Here is a 21941-nt window from a genome sequence, read left to right as displayed (position 1 = left end):
ACGATCCCCCAGCAACCCCTTGGGTCAAGCCGCTGGAGCCGGTGGGATCCAAGGGGGACCCCATTTCTTAGATGGATGCTCCAAGGTAGAACGAGGAAGCAGGGGGTGTCTCAGGACAGAACAAGTGCCCTCTGGCTTCTGACAGGAAAGAAACCAAACCCATAGCTTTCTGGGCTCTGCATTAGGTGCTGTGTTGGCAAGTAGGATGTCTTGCCTGTGAGCTCTTGTACCGTGCCTGGCACAGAACTGGCATTTGGTAAATGCCCACTAAAGGAACAACAGGCCAGAGGAAAAAGTGTGTTCACGTTAAAAGCATGAGAAACACACTGTAGGGGCTGGGGGGTAGGAAGGATTACTTGCTGGAGCCTGCTGCTGTCCAGAATTTTCAATGATGATGCCATAGACTTAAATGCACATTTCATCTTAAAATACAGTAATTCTCAGAAAATCATTAGGGGGGGGGATGGAGTTGCAGGTAAATTTTGAAGCTTGACCAAGATATTGGCGATGGGCACTTTCGTGTATATTACATCATTAACCCCTGCAGCTCCTGTGGAAGATAAAGAGGGAGGATAACCCTTGCTCACAGGGTTAGGACCCTCAGGCTGGACGTGGCTTCAGGCCTTTCACTTTAAACCCAGGGCTGACTCCTCTGTGCTCTAGAACTTGGGGCATCCTCACTCTGGGAGGAAAGCCCAGCTCCCTGCAGTTCAGCCTTCCATTCACCTAGGACCCTGTGACCTCTCCAAATGGCTATCATATGAGAATTAAATTCATCTTGGCAAAAACTACCCACATATCTGCTCAAAGTCAGTGACTCTGGTGCCACTTCACTGTATAAGCCGGGAGATATTTTTACTGAAACTATCCTATTTTACACTTACTTCACACTTCTGAAAATAACCACTACTACTGGGAAGAGCAGCTTCGTGCTAATTCCAGAGAGGGGCTGAACCTGAGTACAGGGGGTTGGCCTGTGCAGAACACAAGGACAGCACTGCCTGCAGGTCTACAGGGTAGTGGGGCAGAGCGTCTGCCCTCAGCACCTTGCAGGAAAGCCCTCTACTGGGTGTGCAGGTTGGGAACATACGCTTTGGAGCAGACTCACCTGGACTCAAACTCTGGTTCCCCCAGTGATGAGCTCTGGGACAGTAAGCAAGTCACTTCACCCTGCAGAGCCTCAGTTTCTTCATCTGTCAGTGGGGATAGATTAAAATCGTGCCTGCCTGAGGATTAAATAAAATAGCGCAAAAAAATGTGTCTAGCACAGTGCTGGGTCCATGGTAGTTTCAGTCATGGTAGCTATGAGTCTCCTTTGCTCTTGGTCTCTTCATCTTAAAACAAGGAGATTGAAATAAGTAAATGGTTCCTTTTTAGCTCTTACATCCTACAGCTGATCTGTGGTCTACAGACAGACACATGCTCAACTGTACATGTGTCTGTTTTAAATCAGAAGCTCCAATAGAGAGGGCAGAGCACGCTAATACATCTTGAGAGAATACCCACAGGGTAAAACATGCCCTTTGGGCACCAAATAAAGGCTCGGCTAAATGTTGTTATAATCCTGATGTGAGGCAGGCTGACCTCAATGGATAACAAACACATCTCTTCTCGCCGAAGCATCTCTGGTTTCTGACTCAATAATGTCAGGATAATTGCTGAGCCTGAACTGAGCTGACAGGTATACAGTGTAGGAATAAAGACCTAGGTTTGCATCCACCCCTTGTTAGCTGTTTGGTCATGAGGAAGTTACTTAATTCTGAGCCTCAATTTTCTCCTCTGTAAAGTGGGGACAAGAGCATAATATCGCAGGGCTTGTTGTGGAAACTTGATGCAGTCGCGCATGTGTGATATTACGTCCATGGGGCAGCCAATAATGGCAGAGCCCCTCTCTGTGCTCCGAAACCCTTAGAGGGGCATGTGAGTGCTGCAGGAACACTAGGTGGCACGGCTGAGTCTGCCTGGAGTAGAAGGGACTTCAGTGTTTATCTTCAGGGATTTGTGTAGGAGTTTACCAGGTGGACTTGGGAGTTAGGAAACACAGTTACTAGTGGGTCCTTGATGCAGATGAGTCCGTGCAAAGACCCAGGCGCACACCCTACTCCTGGCACCTGGAATGGTTCAGATCCCCTGCTGCTTCACGTTCACAGTCAGCGTGGGCTTGTGCAGCCCAAGGCTCCTGCCTGCACCCAGCCCTTCCTCTCCCACTTGGGAAAGCACACCTGCACGGCAGGGAATGGCAGGATTTTATTATGGTGAAAAATTAAATGCACTATAATGTACTTTTTTTTTTTTTAAGTAAAGCCCTCCCAAATGTTGGTACCGATTGTTAGTAACAGATTCCTTATGTCCCATCTGACCACTGAGCCAGCTCCCACACCAGGCATCACCAGCTGAGAGTGAGCACCTGGCTGTGGAAGCTGAACGGGCAGACAGAACCATGGTGAGCATAGCTGGGGACTGGCCCTTCCCTTTCCTGGTGTTGGAAACTGAGAGGAAAACACATATGTGCTCTCTGGGCCAATGAGCAGAGAGCACTTATCAGGCCTGTTTGGAGAGCTAGGGGGCAGGTTCTGGTCCTGGAAAACAAAACCTCTTCTATGCTCTTGCCCAACAGATTCTTTGTGCCTGGGGACATCACTCAGCCAGAAACACCTTTGCAATTATACACCTTTGCACTCAAGCTCTGGCAGCTTCTAAGCTTTTCTTTCATTGGCAACAACCTCGGAGCCATCCACTCTTTTCCTCATTGTCTAGGCTGCTCAGCCTGCAGCACGCCCTTCCTCAAGGGACTGAGAGAGCAGTGGCCGCTTATCTGAAGTGGCACTTTCCAGCTTGTTCCCAGCCAGGCTGGCCCCTGGCCAGGCCCAGGACCTCAGAGCCCTAGTGAGGGAGACCCCGCGGCTTCTAGCTTCCCTGGCATATCACTTGGGTTTTGTCCCGTCTCTCAGGTTTGGCTAAACCTGGGGGCATTTAGGTTAGGATGATGCTTGGGATAAAGCCTGGGCCAAATGGCCCTGCCAGTGGCCCTCTCTCCTCAGGGTCCTGCTGCCACTGCCCTTCCCCCCTCTCCTCCTCTCCACGCTTTCTCCTACTCGCACCTCCCCCCCCACCTCCTCCTCCAGCTGGGTGTCTCTTTGGCACACACACACACAAACACGTCAATCAGGTCTACAGAAGAGGAAGGCTGCAGGGCTCACCCTCCAAGAGGCAAAGGGAAGGCCTCAGCTCTGGCCTTCTCTCAAGATGGGTCTGGGAAGCCTGGGACACCACTCCTCAGCTCAGCCCAGGCGCAGCCCTCCCGCCACAGCGCCCCTCCTAGACACTGGTCAGGAAAGAAGGCAGTGCTACCACCAGCTGCCACAGTGAGGCCTTGTCTGAAACGAATCTTTGAAAAACCAAAAGTTGTAAGCATTTCTAGCTGTTTTGTCTCTGGAGAAAGAGAACATAGCCAGCTGCTTGTTTCACAATGGAATCAGAAGGGGCCATAAAATCATAAAATATTAGAGCGTGTTAGGGGCCTCTCAGATCCCCTGGCACAGCCTTCCGGTCCCAGAACCTGTCAGTGGCAGAGCCAAGATTGTTCTCTGGACTTCTAACATCCAGGACAGCAATATTCAACCGGTGTGCCTCAAGAATTTTTAAAACATGCAATACCTGACTATTTAGTGAGAGGCACTGACCTCTTTTCCCTTAGTGTCAAATAAAAAATGACAACAGCCAACTCAATAGCTCTCCGGTGTGAATGAACAGAAATTATACCTTTTTTGTCAGATTGGCAGAAAATATATTTTTTGGTGTGTTGCAGGATTTTAGTAATTAGTTTATGTGTGCATGAGATGAAAAGGTTGAAATCGCTGATCTAGGATCCTGAGGTTCAGAGATTAAGTAATTTAGCCAAGATTACACAGCTACTAAGTAGCTCAGCCAAGGCTCAAGCCCAAGTCTGTCTTAACCACTCTGGGATACTGCTCATTTCCATGGAAAGGCTGGAGGGGAACTGGCATGAAAATCACTCTATAAATGCTTGACTCAGCCCCAGGTGCCAGCTGCCTGGGACCTGACCCTCTATCACTCTTTCATATACAAGGTTCCAACCAGCTCCTTATAAAAGAGCTCTGGGAACAACGGCTGCGGATTTGTTATTAGAACTTTGATGTTTCTAGTAACGGGAGACACGTTACTGTGAACCCACAGATACAATGTTGCCTCCTCGCTCAGGCCTAGGAGGAAACAACTGAACCAACTCTCTGTGGCCAGCTCACTAGTCACAAAGAAGGGGGCTGTTGTGGTAAATTGATGGAGTAGACTGTATCGTAATCCTGCAATGCTGCCAAAGAGGGAGGGAGAGAGGGAGGGAGGGGAGAGACGAAAGAAAGAAAGACAGAGAGGGGGAGGGAGGGAGGGAGGGAGGGAGGGAGGGAGGGAGGAGAGAGAGAGAGAGAGAGAGAGAGAGAGAGAGAGAGAGAGAGAGAGAAAGAAAGAAAGAAAGAAAGAAAGAAAGAAAGAAAGAAAGAAAGAAAGAAAGAAAGAAAGAAAAAGAAAGAAAGAGAAAGAAGTTAGCATCACACTACAGAGTGTCTAAAACAACTGAGCTCTCCCACAGAAAACATAATATGCACCTGACTTCTGATAAATGGACCAACTGAAGCTGTAGATAAATTTGACCTTTAATTTGTTTCAAATCTGGACAAATTCTCTAGGGTTGCATCTCAGCATTCCAACATATAGCTTAGCTAGTTCTTTCTTTAAATATGTTAACTCTAAATATATAAAAATCAGTTCTGATCTTCTCATTGAGCCACATTAGGAGGCAGCCATGCTGTCTCACTAATGACACAGAAATGGCCTGTCCCTCACAACAGACGGTCCAGGCCAGGGAGGTGTGGGCAACTTGAACAAGTGTTTTCCTAGATGGATTTATTTCCTTTAATTTTATTCTCCCCTATGAGGTGGGGAAAAAGTACATTAGGTTGTGGTTCCCTAGTACTGTGCCATGTTTTAAAATAGAGAATGAGATGTATCGCACTGTGGCTTCCGTTCCTTCTGGAGGTCAAGCAACCGTCAATCCAGGTGGAAAGCTGGTCAGGTGTGCAGACCGGCTCTAGTCGCCTCGGCTTCCAAGCCTGAAGCACTGTGGGGAGCGGGAGACTCATCTGGGATCTGTGAGGATGGTGAGGGGGGACTCTAGCCACCACTGACTGGCATTTCAGGTCACAGAGACTGAGAGAAAACCCAGCCCAGCTCTCATGCCTCCAGAGCTCGTGCTGTTTGCTGCACTCTGTTGTCTCGTTTCTGAAATGTTGTTGAACGAAGTAAGATTCCCAAATTCATTACGAACTACGTAATCCAGTGATATTTCAAAAAGCATTCTTTGCTAGCTTCTTCGTAAACAAAAGCCACTCCAGTTTGAGCTGGGTCATCTGCCCTCTAGCTTTGCTTTCTCTTTTCCCCTCATGGGCCACCTTTGGGACCAGGTCACAGAGAGCCTTTGAAAGTGATGGCAAGCTCTTCCTCTATGACGTAGACATTTTCCAAGGAAAATATTTGGCTAAGTGCTCAGGCTATTTACAGCTCCAGGAGATAAACTATCAGCTTGTTACTGTTAAAAGTGGTGATCTGGCATCCCGTGGCCAGGAAATCGCAAGAGTTTGGCACTTGGCAAACTGAAAGTTATCTAGAAAATCCTGGAGCTCAGGCATCTGTGGCCAGCTCACTGGTCACACAAAGGGATTGCTGTAGTGAATTTATGCAGTAGACTGTATCGTATCCCTGAGATGCTCTCCCAGGAAAAATGATAAGGAAGGCAGAACTGAGTTAGCATCCTCCTACAGGGTCTAAACGAAGTTGGGCAGGTTTGCTGAGTGCGGTGGGCAGTGTACTGCTGTGAAAGTAACAACATGTACTTCCCAGTGGCCTCTATCAGGACCAAGGAAGGACGCAGGCAGCAGAGACTGCTTACGGGGACACGAGAGACAGTCCCTCCTACACTCTCGGCAGCAGAGCTGCCACAGCTTGAGCCCCTGCGATGAATCTGGAGGCAGAGCATGAGAAATAAGCCTGATGATCCTGGCCCTGTACCCCAAGATGAGCCACTGGAGCTACAGGACCCAGAGGGGTTTTATGGCATTCTTTATTTTAATGAATAAATGATTTCCCCTTAATAGATTTTTTTGGATATAATAATTTAAGTTAAAATTACTATACATACAGAAAGTAATTTTGCTAAAAACTTTTAGTTTAAGTGACAAATATAAGTCTTCTTTATTAAATTTCTAAATGTTGAAATTAAGTGGTATGCTAGAGTGACATCCAAAAGAACAAAAAATTCATGTGTTAACTTCCCACCACATGCTGCCCACACTTCCCCAGAGCAAAGGTCTCCTTTCGCACGGTTTGGTCTGCAGCCTGATTACCCCTGCTGTGGGGTCCCTGTTTCCAGATGGAATTATTATTATTGGTCCTCAAACTGAAAAGAACAGAGTGAAGATGACAAAGGGATTGCAGCTGACGGTGGTGAGAAAACGGGAGGCGGGAGAAGGTACGAGGAGCCGAGGCTGTGAGGATCAGCACGTGATCGCTCCCCTGGGAAGGCTCTTGCCCCAGAGGAGCCCGCAGTCTGGTGGGCAGACAGATCCCCAGCAGCCCTAATACAGCGGGACAGCCACGGCTCAGTGCGGCAGGAAGAGCCAGGGCTCAGAAGGCAGAGCTGAGTTCCAATCCCAGAGCGTCCACTTATTCTGCCTGAAGCCTCAGTTTCCTCACTGTTGCAGGGACTTGTGAGGATGCGATGAAGAGCATGTGAAGGCCCTAGATACACAGTAATCGTCATTCTTACTATGTCCCAGTCGAGATAAACATGTAAGACATTATGGGAACCCCGATGAGGATAAGTAACTCTTCGGGGATTGGGGGAGAATTCCTGGAGGAGGGGATGAGAGGGCCAAGGGCCTTGCAGATGTTCTCAGAACCACTGCCAGCGACCACCAAGAGATCAGGAAGACCAGGCTCAGCGCTGGGCCCTGGTCGTCTTCATCATTGCACCCAGGCAGCCTCAGGGTGCTGCCGCCTCCCTGACCCGAGCAGCCTCAGCACCACTGACCCCTGCACCCGGGGAGCCTTGGGCTCTCTTCCCTCTAGTCCTGGGGAGCCACAGTGAGTTGCTCTCCTCTGCACTCAGGGAGCCCACCACTGCCCCTCCTTATCTAACCTTTTTTTTAAAATTGCTTTCAAGTCCTTGTTTCTCCTCCTGCCCCAGGTATTGATGGAAACCAAGGAATGGGCACAATGTTTTCCTAAGTGTTCTTTGGGAAGCAACACTGCAATGTCTGCTTATCCTGAGGTCAAACAGGCAGGAGCAGGTCCCCTGTAAGCTCTTCATGGGCCCTCCGAGTTCTTATTGGGAGGCCTCAGAGTGTATTCGATGCATGGAAATGCACCCATCTCACACATCTCCTGCAATTTTTACTGCTAGAATTCTGAAAGGGTTTTAATAATTTTGCTTTGGAAATTATTTGGTCAAGAGTAACAAGTTAATTTATGGTTGGCTCTGATTTCTCGGCAAACATCAGGCATGTTCAGGAATTCTTGGGAAGTGAGAAAAATCTACCTACAAATTGTTTTCAAAGGTAATAACATTTTAATGAAGACTAAATTTAACAATTAACAGATTTGACAAGATGTCAAACTTTGCAGAAATTTAATTATATGCTTATAAATTTTGATTCTGTAGTTCTCTTTTCATATTTTAGAGATAATAGATTTTCTTAGGCCTCGAACACTTTCATAAACTCCTGAAAAGCTCGTCAGCCCCATGCCCCATGCCCATCGTCTGAGGGCACATGAAATAGCCTGAACAGCAGGCACAACCATTTGGACCCTTTCCCCAGTAAGACAGAAATAATGTTCATAACGTCAGCCCTGCAGGAACCTGAACTTGAGGTGCCTTTGGGAACACACCAGCTGTCCTGAGCAGTATCTATAATGGATGACTCCATCCCCTCCTGGGGTCTGCTCTCCTGCCCCGACATGGGACGCCCAGGACTCCTGCAGCTGGCTAGGCCGGAACTCGCACCTAAGCATTCCACACACCCCAGCTCTCAGATAGGTGGCTAGAAAATTCCAAATCCAGTTTCAACAACTAGTCATTTCTCCTGTTAGAGAAACATTTCAGGGAGTGGCAAGAAGACTTTTTGGAGAGAGACCATTAGTGGGAATAATTGAAAACAGCATCCAATTCTCACGCCAAAGCCGTGTGTCTTGGTGATATCAGAGAAGCCTCTCCCCGGTGCCCACATATGAACTAAAACCTCCCTACAACATCTCCCACAGGCCACGGGGGCCTACACATGGCCTCAGGTGGTCAAATCCAGAGACCGGGGCATGGTGGGTAAAAAGGCCCATCAAGCTGCTGGCCAGCCACGTGGCCTAGTCCAGCTCATGGCTGGGAAGGACTCTGCTCCTCCCACTCGCCTCAGGCACAGCCAGGGAGACGAGGCATCACTCCTGCCCACACAGGCCCAGCTGTCTACCACTTCTTAGCTGCTGGCCTCAGGGGACGCTTCCAGTCAACTTGGTCAGATATTCATGAGGCCATGTTTCCCTAGTAGGAGTTACTACACTGAAAGCTGATGCAGTTGGTGAGCCTGTTTCTCCACTGGGGCCTGGGAGGAAGCTGGGACTATGAAGCTACACATAGGTCTGGCCTGGCTGCAGGTCCCACTCTGCTTCACCAGACAGGCCCTGCCCTGGGGACAGCATGCCCTGGATCCGCCATCATTGTGGTTCCTGGCTTCCTGGGCGGCTACATTCCTGTGTGCCTGACCCCTCTTCTGTCAAGAGCCCCAGCCAGGAGAAGGGAGGGAAGCAGGGAAGGGACTTTGGCGCCCAACCTGATCACCGCCACACTTACCAAATTTGACACTGGGGTTTGGGGGCCCAAGGCCTGTATGCTTTGTGCTCCCATTGCCACCTTCCTTGTCCCTGAGGCCTCCAGACCCCACATTCTGTGTACTTTCCACACCCTGCGCCTCTCGGGAAACATGCAAACTCAGCAAGGCCATGGCGGCTGCACTTCCCTTCATGTGCACCGTCCCAGCTGCAGCTCCACCGGGACTGTAAATATGGTATTTATAGGGATGAGGTTGGGGCCCTCGCCCCACTCGGAGCCCGGGTGCTGCTGAGTTAGTGTTGGCCTGGCGCTCTGGGCACCGCTGCCCTTTCAGAAGGGGAGCCAAGGGAAATACTGCCCGGGCATTCTGCACTGTTCCAAAGGGAGAGCTCTGCCCATGCACACTGAAAATGCAGTTTCATTGACAAAAAGATTTCCACTCTTCATCTCAATGTATCTTTGTGGCCCTTTCCACTGAAGTTCTGGCTTTTAAAATATGCCTTTATGGAAAACATCTCTCAGTACATAATTTCACATTTAGTCTCAGAAATTCAAAAGCAGACAGAGTTAACTTATTTGTGTGGGGGTGGGGAGGTGGGCAGTGGACAACTTCTAAACTGTCAGCTCTCATTTATCAGAGGGAGGAATGGAAGAGAGAATTCCCACCGGCACCTGCCCTGGCTGCCTTGTGCTGGGTGCTCCTGTGTCCGTGAGACCCTCAGAAGAGGTAGGGTTCTTCCCCCGCCACACCCCGTTTACAGAATAAGAAGTTGAAGCTCGAGGACCGGTCCAAAGTCCCAATGTGAGGAGACGAGGCCAAGATTTGAGTTGAGGGCTCCTGACTCTGAGTTGGGGGTCCTATCCCCAGTCCCACACTCCCTCCATAAAGTCTTCAGCGGACACCTCACCTGGCCCTCCACAGCTACACCTATATATGTAACAGATTTCCCATCAAAGTTCGATGCTCTGACCTGGCCATCTTAATGGAGCCACACAACAACCTCACTGCCGCTATCTTCTGCTACTTGATTGTTTGCCAATTCTTCAGTGCTAAGTATTTTTCTGACTAGTTTTCATTCATCATTTAATTTTCTGACCTTTGTCAAAGGAAAAGGGAATGTTTGAATGCAAGAGATTTGCTAGAGCTCTGCAGGGGTTCCTGAGAGAAAACTGTTGGGAAATGTGGTTATTGATGGAAGCTAATGGGTCCTGGGTATCATGGGAAATGCAGGACACAGGAGACATGGAGTTTTCTGTTCGTTTTTGTTAACGGCAGAAAATTTTAAACACTTGTACACCATTTTGTACCTACTCCATGATTTTAGAAAGCATGCCATACCTAAAAGCCTTAAAGGAAAGAATTGCCAGATTTGCCTTTAAAAAAGGAGCCCTGTCGAGCTGTTGATTGGAATGCCGTCCAGTATACTGAAGGGTCGAGGTTCGACTCCTGGTCAGGACACATGCCCAGGTTGTGGGTTCGATCCCTGTTCGGAGCAGGTGTGAGAGGCAACAAATAGATGTTTCTCTCTCACATTGATGTTTCTCTCTCTTTCCCTCCCTTTCCTTTCCTCTCTCTAAAATAAATTTTTTTAAAAAATCTTTAGAAAAAAATTGAAAGGAAGGGAAAACTTATTCCACATCATAAAATATACTAAAATAGTTGAAAAATAGGCAAAGGACACCAAAAGGTAAGCATAGAAGAAAAACAAATCACCAATAAAGGTATTTTTTAAAGGTTTAACACCTTGACAAAGAAGAAGTGTAAATTTTTATTTTTTTTAACCTGGCTGACTAGCAAAGATTAAAAATAGTCTTAGGGACATGGAGATAGGTCAACCTGGCCTCCCTGCCCTGTAGTTCACTCTGATTGGAGAAAAAGAAGAGAGCCATAGAGCGTCGTTTCTGGGCCACCCAGACCACCTGAGTTCAGATCCTGGATATGCCCCTCACCAGTTGTGTGACCTCAGGGGTGTCACCTAACATCCCCATGCTGTTGGGAGGATGGGGTGTGTAAATACATGGATAGGGCACATGGTAAATGCTCCCTATATGCTGGCCGGGAGGAGTGTTTTATTATTGCTACTCCAGCCAGAACTCTCTTACAGGGGTTTGGAGGTCCATTTACCTTCTGAAATTACAAGCAAAACTGTGTGAGTCTATGGATTTTTCTGAATAGAGGATCTAGAGCTTTTCCCAAATTCTGGGCGCCATGAGGCTGACCTGCCTCTCCCGTGACCTCCGAGGCCTCCCAACATGGCACCTTTTCCAAAGCTGCCTCCCTGCTGAGAACTCCATGGCAGTCTTGCAGCGAGGGCCTGGCTGGCTGCTGGCTTTCAGGGGGTGTTACTCTGCTGGGTCCGTGTGTCGTCCCCCCCGCGCCCCCGCACCAGCATTCACAGCAAATGGCCCCTTCTGTGCCCGAGTAGGGAAGGAGCTGGGAGGCCTCCCATGCCCACTGCAGGCTCTGCTCCAGCTGTTGGGGACAGACTCCCATTCTCTGCCTTGGACCCCGGGACTGTGGGCCGAACACAACCGAAAACTTTCTCTCCTTCGCATATGCTCCTTCTGAGGTCTGGCGGCCCTGCCCACGACGGGGGTGGGGGGGAGGGGTGGGGGTGGGCATGGCGAAGAAGCGAGCAGCTGCTCACACCACACCCGCTGCTGGGCGGTGCACAGGCTGCTGCCCACCCCTCGCAGGGGACAGGGCTGCTGAGCAGGTGCATGAGTCAGGAGCCTGTCCCTGCCTCCTGGGCTACCTGTCAGCATCCACACCAGCCTTCCTGCTTGTGCTATTCTGGGCCCTGGGGACAGAGGGGCGAGCCAGGCCCCTGCCTTCCTGCCAGGTTCCAAGGAGGCTGCTCAAACACAGCTGCATGGGCTCAGGAAAAGCCCACCTGAGATGCGTAACGAAGACCAAAAACCCAAACTTTTCCTGTTCTGCCATCACGTGTGGCCTAATCAAGCCCTACCACCAGCCAGGAAGGAATTGGAGAAGTCTCCTGTCACCGGAGCCATCCCCTCCCCCACACAGAGGGAGAAGGACCAGATTCCCCGAGCACAAGTCCAGAGGAGGCTGGTGAGGGCAGCCCCACCCTGCCCCGGGCCCCTGCTGCCAGCACGTGGTCCCCAGCCTTGGACTCAGGAACCAATTGTTGAGTAAACATACAGGTTAATAGAAAGAATAATGTCTTTCTATTAAGAGAAGCTGAAGTAAAGTATGGCGATGTTATTTATTTTAAAATACGTAGCTAATAAAATAAAATACATAGTTCAATGTCTAGGCCCTGAAAACCTTCTCAAGCTTCGCAGATGAAAGAGGAAGAAGCCAGCTTATTTGGACCGTGGTGACTCAAGTTTGTCCGTGCTTGTTGATGGGACCAATGTCCAAACACAGGAAACTGCCAGGGGAGATGGGAGTAGGGACAGGGAAAGACCTGCAGTAGTTATTCGGACCCAAGAGACATCTGCTCCTGGCTCAAGCTCAGTGAAGTCACAGAAGATCACAGAATGATCTGGTCTCAGTTTCAGAAGACAGCCATGGACTGGAGTGTGTCCTAGACACGGGGCTGCCTGCAGAAGAGCAACCTCAGAACGCGTGAGCTCCAAGCACTTGGCCCTCGGTGAGCTTTCCTTGAAAACTACACAGATTGAACTGAAAGGGAACTCGGTCCCTCAAAAGAGGTTTGGAGGCCAGTGTCTGAATCCCAGCAGTATCTTGAAATCACTGGCTAAATGGCCAAATTTAGGGCACTGCTCGGGCCCCTGTGACTACACAGAAATTAAAAAACTGCAGCCGTCCATACATACATGTTTTTTCTATACATACATACCTAGGATAAAGTTTAATTTATAAATTAGACATAGTAAGAGATTAACAATAATTAAAAATAAAACAATCATAACATACTATAATAAAAGTTATATGAATGTGCTTTCTCAGCAAACCACAGATTTTTTTTCCTTTTTCACAGTTTCACAGAGAGAACATTCATTCTTATCATAGATCTTAGCAACCTCAGCATATAATTTTTTTTCTTTCCTTAACAAGTTGAGAATTTTCACTTTAAGGAAACACTTTACGGCTTCTCTTTGGCATATCTGAATTGGCAACTTCACTACTCTTGCACTTTGGGGCCATTGTTAAGTGAAATAAAGATGAGTTGAACACCGGCACTGTGATACCTCGACAGTCGATCTGATAATGGAGACAGCTACTGAGTGACTCGCAGGCGGGGAGTGTGAACAGCACGGAGAGGCTGGACGAAGGGATGATTCGCAGACCAGATGGGTCAGAGTGGGAGGGTGTGAGATTTCATCACACTACTTAGAACGGCTCACAATCTAAAACGTATGAATTGTTTATTTCAGGAATTTCCCATTTAATATTTTCAGACCATGGTTGACCGTGGGTAATTGAGACTGAGGAAAAGGAAACCATGGATGAGGGGGGCAACTGCCACAGAGGTTGTGCCTGCTTAGAGTGCAGCTGGGTGTGTGTGTGAATGTGACTCAGTGGCCTAGTGACAGGCAACAGGGAAGTCTGTGACATGTGTGTGTCTGTGCCCCCAGGCCCATGGAGAGACTGCCTGCAGGCCCTGGAGGATGGCCACGACACCAGCTCCATCTACCTGGTGAAGCCGGAGAACACCAACCGTCTCATGCAGGTGTGGTGTGACCAGCGGCACGACCCCGGGGGCTGGACCGTCATCCAGAGGCGCCTGGACGGCTCTGTCAACTTCTTCAGGAACTGGGAGACATACAAGGTGAGGACCTCAGGGCCTATCTGTGCTGCCCACAAAAAGATCCCCCTCAAGGAGGAACCAGTGAAGGAGCCACTCAGAGGCAGGTGCCTGCTGACCTGTTGGAGCCTGTGCAGCCCAAACAGTAAACACCTGAAGCAAGAAGGACACTGACAGGGCCATTTCTGCAGACCCACCAGGGCCAGTGGCTCCTTCCCACCCGCAATTCACAACTGCTGGGAGGCAAGAGACCGGAGTCCCAACCACAAAGCCCACAGATGGGTGAAAGGGCCCCTCACTCCAGCCTGGGTGTGGGAAGCAGCTCACTCCCAGCTGGGACTTCCTTGGGGGAAGATGTGTTTACACAGCCCAGAGGGACAAGTCCCAGTTCCCAGGGAGTTGAATCTCATCCTCACAGTAGGAAGGCTGCTAGGACTCAGGGTACCTCTCCTTCCCTCCTCTAAACAAGGAGGTGCTATGGACAGCCAGAGCGGCTTGGTTTACTGGGTGCCCACCACGTGCCAGGCACCACCCGAGTGCTTCCATTTAGTACCTCATTTCATCTCACATCAGCCCTAGGAGGCACATACTGGTAATGACCCAGTTTACAGATGAAAAAGTGAAATAACTCACTCAGCTGGCAGGTGGCAGAGCAGTGACCACTGCCTATGGCTCTGCTGTGCCCCTTCCTGTCCTGGCTGCCCTCCAACCCACCTCCTGACCTTGGCCTTCTCCTCTTTCTCCTCACGGGTGGTCCCTGAAGACACTCCCTCACCCTTTCCTCCTCCTTTCTGTATTCTCTTTCTCACAGGCAGCAGAGCACAATGGTAAAACTGGGTTCTGGGTTCAAATCCTACCTCTCCAGCGCTCTGTGACACTGGCCTCTCTGGACTTTAGTAGTTCGCACATTCTAGGGAGGACAGTGATAGCATCTAGCTCTTAAGAGCTCGTAGGAGGAGTAATAAAATACTCTATGTAAAGCTCTGATAACAGTACCAGTACAGCATTAAACACTGTTATTACTATTATTATTAATGAATCCATCTATTTTCAAGACTTCAGTGGCCACAACTCAGCTGAGGACTCCCCAAACTACATGTAAACACAATAAAAAAGCCACTGGGTTTTAGACCTAAGAGGGAGCCCAGGTGGATGTGGCACATGCTTGTCACAGCTCACCCCTGGCTGTGCTTTAGAGTTTGCATGACCCTCTCACACAGCCACTCCTGAGAAGGAAACTGAAGCTCAGAGAAGGGCAGAGACTTGTCCAAGGAGCCCTTGTTGCATGCCTGCTGTAAGCCGGGCTCTCCATATACCGCATCCCCTATATCCCTGCACAGCTGTGTAGGGAAGGAACATAGCATCCCCCGTGTACACACAATGCCTAGCACGAAGCAGGCACTCTCTACATGGTCTTGATGATGCATGACTGAGGCTCAGAAAGATAAAGTGACTCATCAAGTCACAGCCAAGCAGATCAGTGGGGATTTGAGCCCAGGCCCCTCTGTCCAGGGCTGTGCATGTGAGCCAGGCTCATCGGCCAAGGGCACTGCATATTCCTAATGCTCTCCTGCGTTTCCCCCAGCAAGGGTTTGGGAACATTGATGGCGAGTACTGGCTGGGCCTGGAGAACATTTACTGGCTGACGAACCAAGGCAACTACAAACTGCTGGTGACCATGGAGGACTGGTCTGGCCGCAAGGTCTTTGCAGAATATGCCAGCTTCCGCCTGGAACCTGAGAGCGAGTATTACAAGCTGCGGCTGGGGCGCTACCATGGCAACGCTGGAGACTCCTTCACCTGGCACAACGGCAAGCAGTTCACCACCCTGGACAGAGACCATGATGTCTACACAGGTAGGGCCAGTGGCATCAAACCCAGGTGGAGTGCAGAGAAAAGAGGTCAACCAAAGCCCTGAGAATGGGAAGATCCCAGGGCCCAGCTGCCTGACCCTGTCCCTGCCCTCGAAGGTCCACTCCTCGGTCCAATCCTCCGCCCACTGCACACAGACCCCCTTTGCAAAGCTGGGTAAGAGTGGCATTTACAAAAGGTAAAGGTAAAGAGATGTACAAATCACATACTTGATGAATAGTCTGGGTGCACTCGCATCGCCTCTCTGCCTGAGGCACCAAGTGCCAGGAATGCACATCCCTGTGGACTCCGGGCCACACGCCCTGGAATACAAAGCTGGCCCCACCTGTTACCAGTCATGTGTCCTTGGGCATCTCTAGGCCTCAGTCTCCACATGTGGAAGTGAAGACCATACCTACCTTGCAGGGTGGTGAGAAAGTTAGAAGTACTTTGTCTGAGATTCAGCAGTCAGGGCTAGACCCAGTGGGCTCTATGGTTATTGCTTTAGCCCCACTGCTCATGTGGTGCTGCAAGGGCGCCAGCGAGAGAAACTAGGCAAGAGAGGTGAAGTGGTGTGTCCAAGGTCACATGCCTCACACCCAGGTCTTTACTAAGAAGTCTTTATTAGAGTAAAAAAAATAAAAAGCAAGGGAAAAAATTATAAGCGCGTACTCACCCCCCTACCCTGCCCCCGTTAATGCCTCCCAAGGCCCCACACTCAATTTCTTGAGCTGAGGCCCTAGATGGCTGGCAGGTCAGCAAGGTGCAGCTCCTCCCTGAGGGGCTAACCTGCCTCCAGGCCAAGGCTGTCTGTTCTCATGGGCAAACCTGGTCCCCTCCCGCCCCAGCTCCCCATTTAGTCCTGGTCCAAAGGCTACGCCCTCCCCTTTGAGGACTGTCCCAGGAACCACCTGCACTTCAGGTAAGCTCTGCTGCCTGCATACTGAGGAGGGAGGTCCTCACTCCAGGTTCCCATGGCAGCCACGCTCAAGCAGGCCATCCTCACAACATTAGGGGACGTGTAGAGACCTCCACCGGCATACTGGTGGGAGGGAAGCAAGATGACCCTCGGAGCTGGTCAGGCCCTGGGAACATAGGGGCTGGTACAGCATTCTTGAGAGCCATCACGGGGAGCACGGAGAAGACTGTTCTATGAGCCCACCTGTCAGGCCTGGCCCACAGCACAGTCAGTAGACAGTGAGGAGGTGAGCTCCTGGTCCCCAGAGGTGCTCAGAGCAAGCTTAGGAGGGGCCTCTGTGGGCAGATGGGAGGCTAGCTGTTAGCCAAGGACTCTCTTTTCTCCAAATGCAGCACTGCCACTTGGGCCTTGTAGCCTCAAGGCATGGCCCAGAGGAACCCGAGAAACATGCTGAGAAAGCTGGGCTGCTGGGGCTCTGAAGTGCAGGGGCTGAGTCTCCCCTCAGCTTTCTGCCTCAGCCAGCCTGCTCCCTCCTCACCTCGTCCCAAGGCCTCGGCCAGCCCCATCAGGCCCCAAACCCATAAACTTGCCTGGAGCAGCCCTTCTCCTGAGTGGGGCCTGCTTCCTGGGCCTGATCAGAAAACTGGGGAACCCCTCTTTTACCTAAGAGCAGCCCAAGTGGGCAGTGGCTCCTCTTACCCCTCCCTCCTGTGAAGTGCAGTGCCCCTGCACGCACCTTGCCCACACTTTCCAAACTGCTTGTCCTTGGCAGGAAAATCCAGAATGATACAACAGTGCCAAAAGTTTCATAAAAATATCTTTCTTTTATGAAACAAAAAAAGTATATAGTTGGCTGGAATTCAGGCTGGGGAGGAATAGAGGAGGGTTTTCTCTTAAATATTTCCTTTGTCATTCTATGAAGACTTTTGATCCAACAGTTTCAACTCTTCAAAACAACAACAAAAAACCCTTTAGCCTCTCCCTCGCCCACCTCAGGTCATTTGCATTTTCTGTTCAGACCTGTGGCGTGGAGCCGTCCCTGCACTTCCTCTGCACCGAGCCCTGAGCTAAGTGCTTAAATCTGTGCCCTCACTCACTCCCGCAGCAGCCCAGTGTGGCAGGTGTGTATGCTCAGTTTACAATGAGAATCCAGTGGCTCAGTGAGGTTAAGTCACTTGCCCGAGATCATGCTGCTTATTAGTCAGAGGCCAAGCTTCAAAGACAGGTCTGAACAGGTCTGCAGCCTGGTCCCCCTCTCAAGCATTCTTGCTCCAAAGGCACCCCAGGGAGGGTCCTGCTCAAGTCCCCAAGTAAACAGCGGACACAAGTAAAGCTGCCTCCTTCCCGAGACCTTCTCACCACCTTCTCTCCTGCAGGAAACTGCGCCCACTACCAGAAGGGAGGCTGGTGGTATAACGCCTGCGCCCACTCCAACCTCAATGGGGTCTGGTACCGTGGGGGCCATTACCGAAGCCGCTACCAGGATGGAGTCTACTGGGCTGAGTTCCGAGGAGGCTCCTACTCGCTCAAGAAAGTGGTGATGATGATCCGGCCCAATCCCAACACCTTCCACTAAGCCAGCTCCCCTCCTGACCTCTCGGGCCTTCGCCAGGAGCCTGCCCCCGCCACGCGGGCCCAGCACACAAAGCAACTCCTCCCCAGTTCACCTGGGCCAGGAGGACTGGAATGCTGGATTCCGTTTCCCCAAGTCACCGCGGCAGATGATGGAACTGACTATACAGTATTCTCTGTCCCTACCACTCTTCTTCACACCAGACAGCCCCTCGTGTTCCAGACAGGACGGGACTGCAGACCAGTCCTTCTTTAAATAAATTAAGTCCCTACAATAAAAACACAGCTGCAAAATACCTTCATAATATATGTGTATGAGCTGACCTTGTACACTTAGGTGTATGCCACACATATGCATTTAGATATATGGCACGTGCAATATATCTAGATACATATACAAGTTTGCCTTATATACCTTAATACACATATATTCAATTCTCGCGTGTTGAAGCTCCTACCAACAGCATGGCTCCTGGGAGGAAAGCATTTCCTTATGTGGTGTTACTTGAGTCTAAGAGCAGATCACAGACTGCACAGCTGGTTCAGAGCTCAGTCCTGGCGTCTGTGTGCCTGAGTGCTTCCTGGAATGTCGGCAACACTGCTCTCTCACACTGGGGTTTCCAACTGAAGAGCCCTTTTGGGCACCTAACCAAATTTCAAAATCCCCTCTATCTCCATTTCTATATTCCACCCATTCTCAGGACTTCCACCGTGCATCCATCCATCCGTCCATCGGCTTAATCATTCATTCAACGCCGTTCAGTGCGTGCCTTGTGTGTCACTCCTTGGTCACTCACTCTACTTCCAGGCACCTTTCTGCTCTCCTCTTCTCCATGCCTACCTTCTCCTTGCCTTTTCTGTCGCACCGTCCTCTCTTTCTAGGCACGATTCCTTTGCCTCTGAGTAGGAGACAGTCCAGGCTCCAGATTTCTGGCCAGGAAAGGGAAGACCAGGCCCAAGGCTAATAACCAGCCACATAGATATTGTATTCGCAGTTTTGTATTTTCCATTCACACTTTAGCCTACATGTCATTTTAATCATCATAGGAATAATAACCTACCTTGCCCAGGAGATAGACCATTGAAGACAAGTCATTATCTGATCATTGGGAGATCAGTGGTTACAGAACAAAGGTGCCATGCTCTCAGGCCAACTAGAGTCCACATCTCATCCCCAAACTACACCTCCTCAGAGAATGCAGGTGCCACGAAGATGAGAACTGGCCACTTCTTGTGAGTTACTAACTAGGGCTGCCGGCCCTCTTGTTTATTGCATCACAGTGAGGTGGCCTTCCAAGTCCTCTTGGCTATAAAGTGTAAGACTCAGTACTACCAGAACTATTGCCAAACAGGGGGCAAGAGATGAGTCAAGGTGAGACCTTCCCAGTGGGCAAGCGGGTCGGGGGGTGCGAGACATTGGAATATTTGGTACTGTCCATGTCTGGGTGTGTGCCTATTACCTCAGCATTCTCACAAAGTATACCATGTAGCATGTTTTGTGTATATAAAAGGGAGGGTTTTTTAATATATTCCCAGATTATCCTTGTAATGGCACAAATCTGCAATAAAAGCCATCAGTGCTATTTGGATGTATTCACACTGTGTGTCATTGTTTGTGACTGCCTTCCTGGGACCTCCTATACCAGAGCCTCTGTAAGTAAAACAAGGAAGAGATTCAGCATGAGGGACACACACCAAAGTCATTTAAATCACACACTCCCTGTTTTTGGTTTCCACTTATGCCCCAGGAGTCCCAGGACAGTAGCTCAGTCCAAGATGGTCCTCTGATGCTCCACCTCCTTATATCTGTCTTGTCCTGGACATCCTGGAGACCCCTCGCAGGCAGTGTGGTCAACACCTAACACCTTCCTCCTGGGGTGGAGTGTGTGGCACGGAAGGGTCAACAGCAAAGGAAAGCAGGGTCCAACCTTACCCGTCACTGGTCTTGGGTCCAAACCCCAAAGCACAGAGCTCTGAGAAGCCATGTTGGACAAGATGGAGCCACCCTTTTTCTAAACTAGTTGGCATCTAAGCAAAAGCAGGCTGTGACACCAGCTATTTCTCCCAACCCCACGCCAATACCCAAATCTGAGTCTTAAACAATACCGTGGCTATATGGAAGGAGAGGAAGGAATAAGCCCATCAGAGATGTGGAACCCACTCTCCTTAGAGCAAAATGGGGAGGCGGAGGCACAGCTTACCAAACCAACAGCACCAAAGGAGAGAGTAAGGAGACGAGAGAGTGTACTCAAGTGCACTGGCCTTAGTGCCCAGTGAACTGCTCCCCCCACCAGCGAACACAGCCAGTCAGCACCCCTGCATCTGACTAGTGCACGTCAATAATGCTCCTCCTTGTCCATCCTGCTCAGGGGCCTTTAGGGCCTCCAATCATAGGAGTCCTACTGGTACTAAGATCTCCACCGTGAGTGCACCTGCAGGCCCAGAAGGAAGTTGGTGAAACACTGCCAAACCCCCGTGCCCCAGTTTGGGTCAAGACCTTAGTCACTGGAGGGAACCCACTTGCCGGGCTTGTGTGGGGAACGTGGCAGGAAGACAGTGATGCTGTCGAAGCCTGTGACACTGACAGGATCCCCCCTCCCCCAAATCTTGCCAATTTGAGCAAGACTGAAAGAGAAACTTGAACTACAGAAAACAATGTTTATGCGTGTCTACAGTTCTCATAACCCACAGATGCTTTTGGGAGCTCAAGGGGTCTTCCATGATCTCCCAAGGCCACCTCATCTGTTTCACACAGTCTTGTAAACACTCCTGGTTACCTAAGAGAAAGCCAGACAACTGGATTAAACGAAACAGGGGACATTTTAAATGTAACAAAATGTTAAACATGCACTCTTTCTGCCTCGGGTTTATCTAGACTCCTAAAGCTAGTACTCCACATTGGAGAGCAGGCACAAACCATCCCTGCAGGGCATGGCCCCAGGCTGGCTCTGCAGCGTCAGCACATTGCCCCCTGCAGCCTGTGACAGAAGTGAAGAAAAATGTCCTGGGGGATAAGGGGGGGATCAGTCATCCCCCACCACCACAGGGAGGGAGGGTGTCCCCCTCACCCTAAATCAAGTGAGGGGGACTTCAAGAGTTCAGCATGAGCATGACCATCTGACTCATGCCTCAAGTCCACAGGCCTGAGGCAGACAATGGGTGAAAAACTGACCTCACTGGGAGCAAACAGCAAGCCCACTGATGGGGGAAAGGGAGGCAAGGACACAGGTCTCTTAGGAACCAGAGGGAAGCCTGGGTGGGGGATGGGATGGGCACAGTGCAGGAGGCCTAGGAGCCAACGAGGAGTTGTAACTGGACAGCTGAAGAGAGGCATTACCCCTCCAGGCAGCTGAGTCAGTGGTGCCCAGAAAGGAAACTCTGAAGCAGCAGTAGCAAAGAGGGAAGACAGAGTGGTCACAAGTTCTGGATAACTACCGAACTGGCAACTAAAGATGGCCCTGACCCCTTACTTCTCCCTCAGCCCCAGGGCCACCCACACGGTGAGGCGGGCGAGTAGGGGAAGACGCTGCCCTGTGCCCTCCCCCACCCCAGGCCTACGAGCCCAGTCTGGCTTTAGGCGTCCAGACTTCTCGTTAAGACACGGGACTATCTAGAATGACGTGATTGTTAGGATGTGACTGTTAGATCATATCCTCTGCGCACACAGGAGGCAACAACTGGCTTTTTTCGTGCCCGACAGCAGAGAGATGAAGGGGCCTGCTAAGTTTTAGCATCAATTGGGAGTAAAACTAGTCCACAGAGTAGGCTGGGAGGGACACTGGGGAAAAAATAAAGTTGGTTTCTTCTTACACCTGAGTCCAGCTCATTTAATAAGTTGGTTACGTAAGGATAAGAGGTATCTCCCTGAGTCCATGAGCAGGGATGCAGCCAGGCCTCACCAGGGCCAGGAACCAGAAACTGCGTGGAAGGCCTTCAAGAGGCAAAGCAGCAGCTTTCTCCTCTCCTTTCC

The 21941-nt window shown here is 50.3% G+C and overlaps 2 protein-coding genes across 3 annotated transcripts in view; one reads left to right on the top strand and one right to left on the bottom strand.

The window, feature by feature from the left end:
* ANGPTL2 (angiopoietin like 2) overlaps window positions 1-19564 on the top strand; it is a 35458-nt gene extending 15894 nt beyond the window's left edge. Inside the window, exons 3-5 of the mRNA XM_016210987.2 lie at window positions 13460-13653; window positions 15215-15485; window positions 17776-19564. Of these exons, the coding sequence (XP_016066473.1) occupies window positions 13460-13653; window positions 15215-15485; window positions 17776-17975 (665 nt within the window). The 3' untranslated portion in view covers window positions 17976-19564. The remainder of the gene's footprint in view (window positions 1-13459; window positions 13654-15214; window positions 15486-17775) is intronic.
* Window positions 1-21941, bottom strand: part of RALGPS1 (Ral GEF with PH domain and SH3 binding motif 1) — a 193442-nt gene that overhangs the window by 85437 nt on the left and 86064 nt on the right. The gene's annotated exons all lie outside the window — the stretch shown is intronic.

This window comes from Miniopterus natalensis, chromosome 12, assembly GCF_054644295.1.
Source record: "Miniopterus natalensis isolate mMinNat1 chromosome 12, mMinNat1.hap1, whole genome shotgun sequence".
NCBI lineage: Eukaryota > Metazoa > Chordata > Mammalia > Chiroptera > Miniopteridae > Miniopterus > Miniopterus natalensis.
The sequence above is the reverse complement of the archived record's forward strand: the minus strand, read 5'-3'. Positions and strand labels throughout refer to the sequence as shown.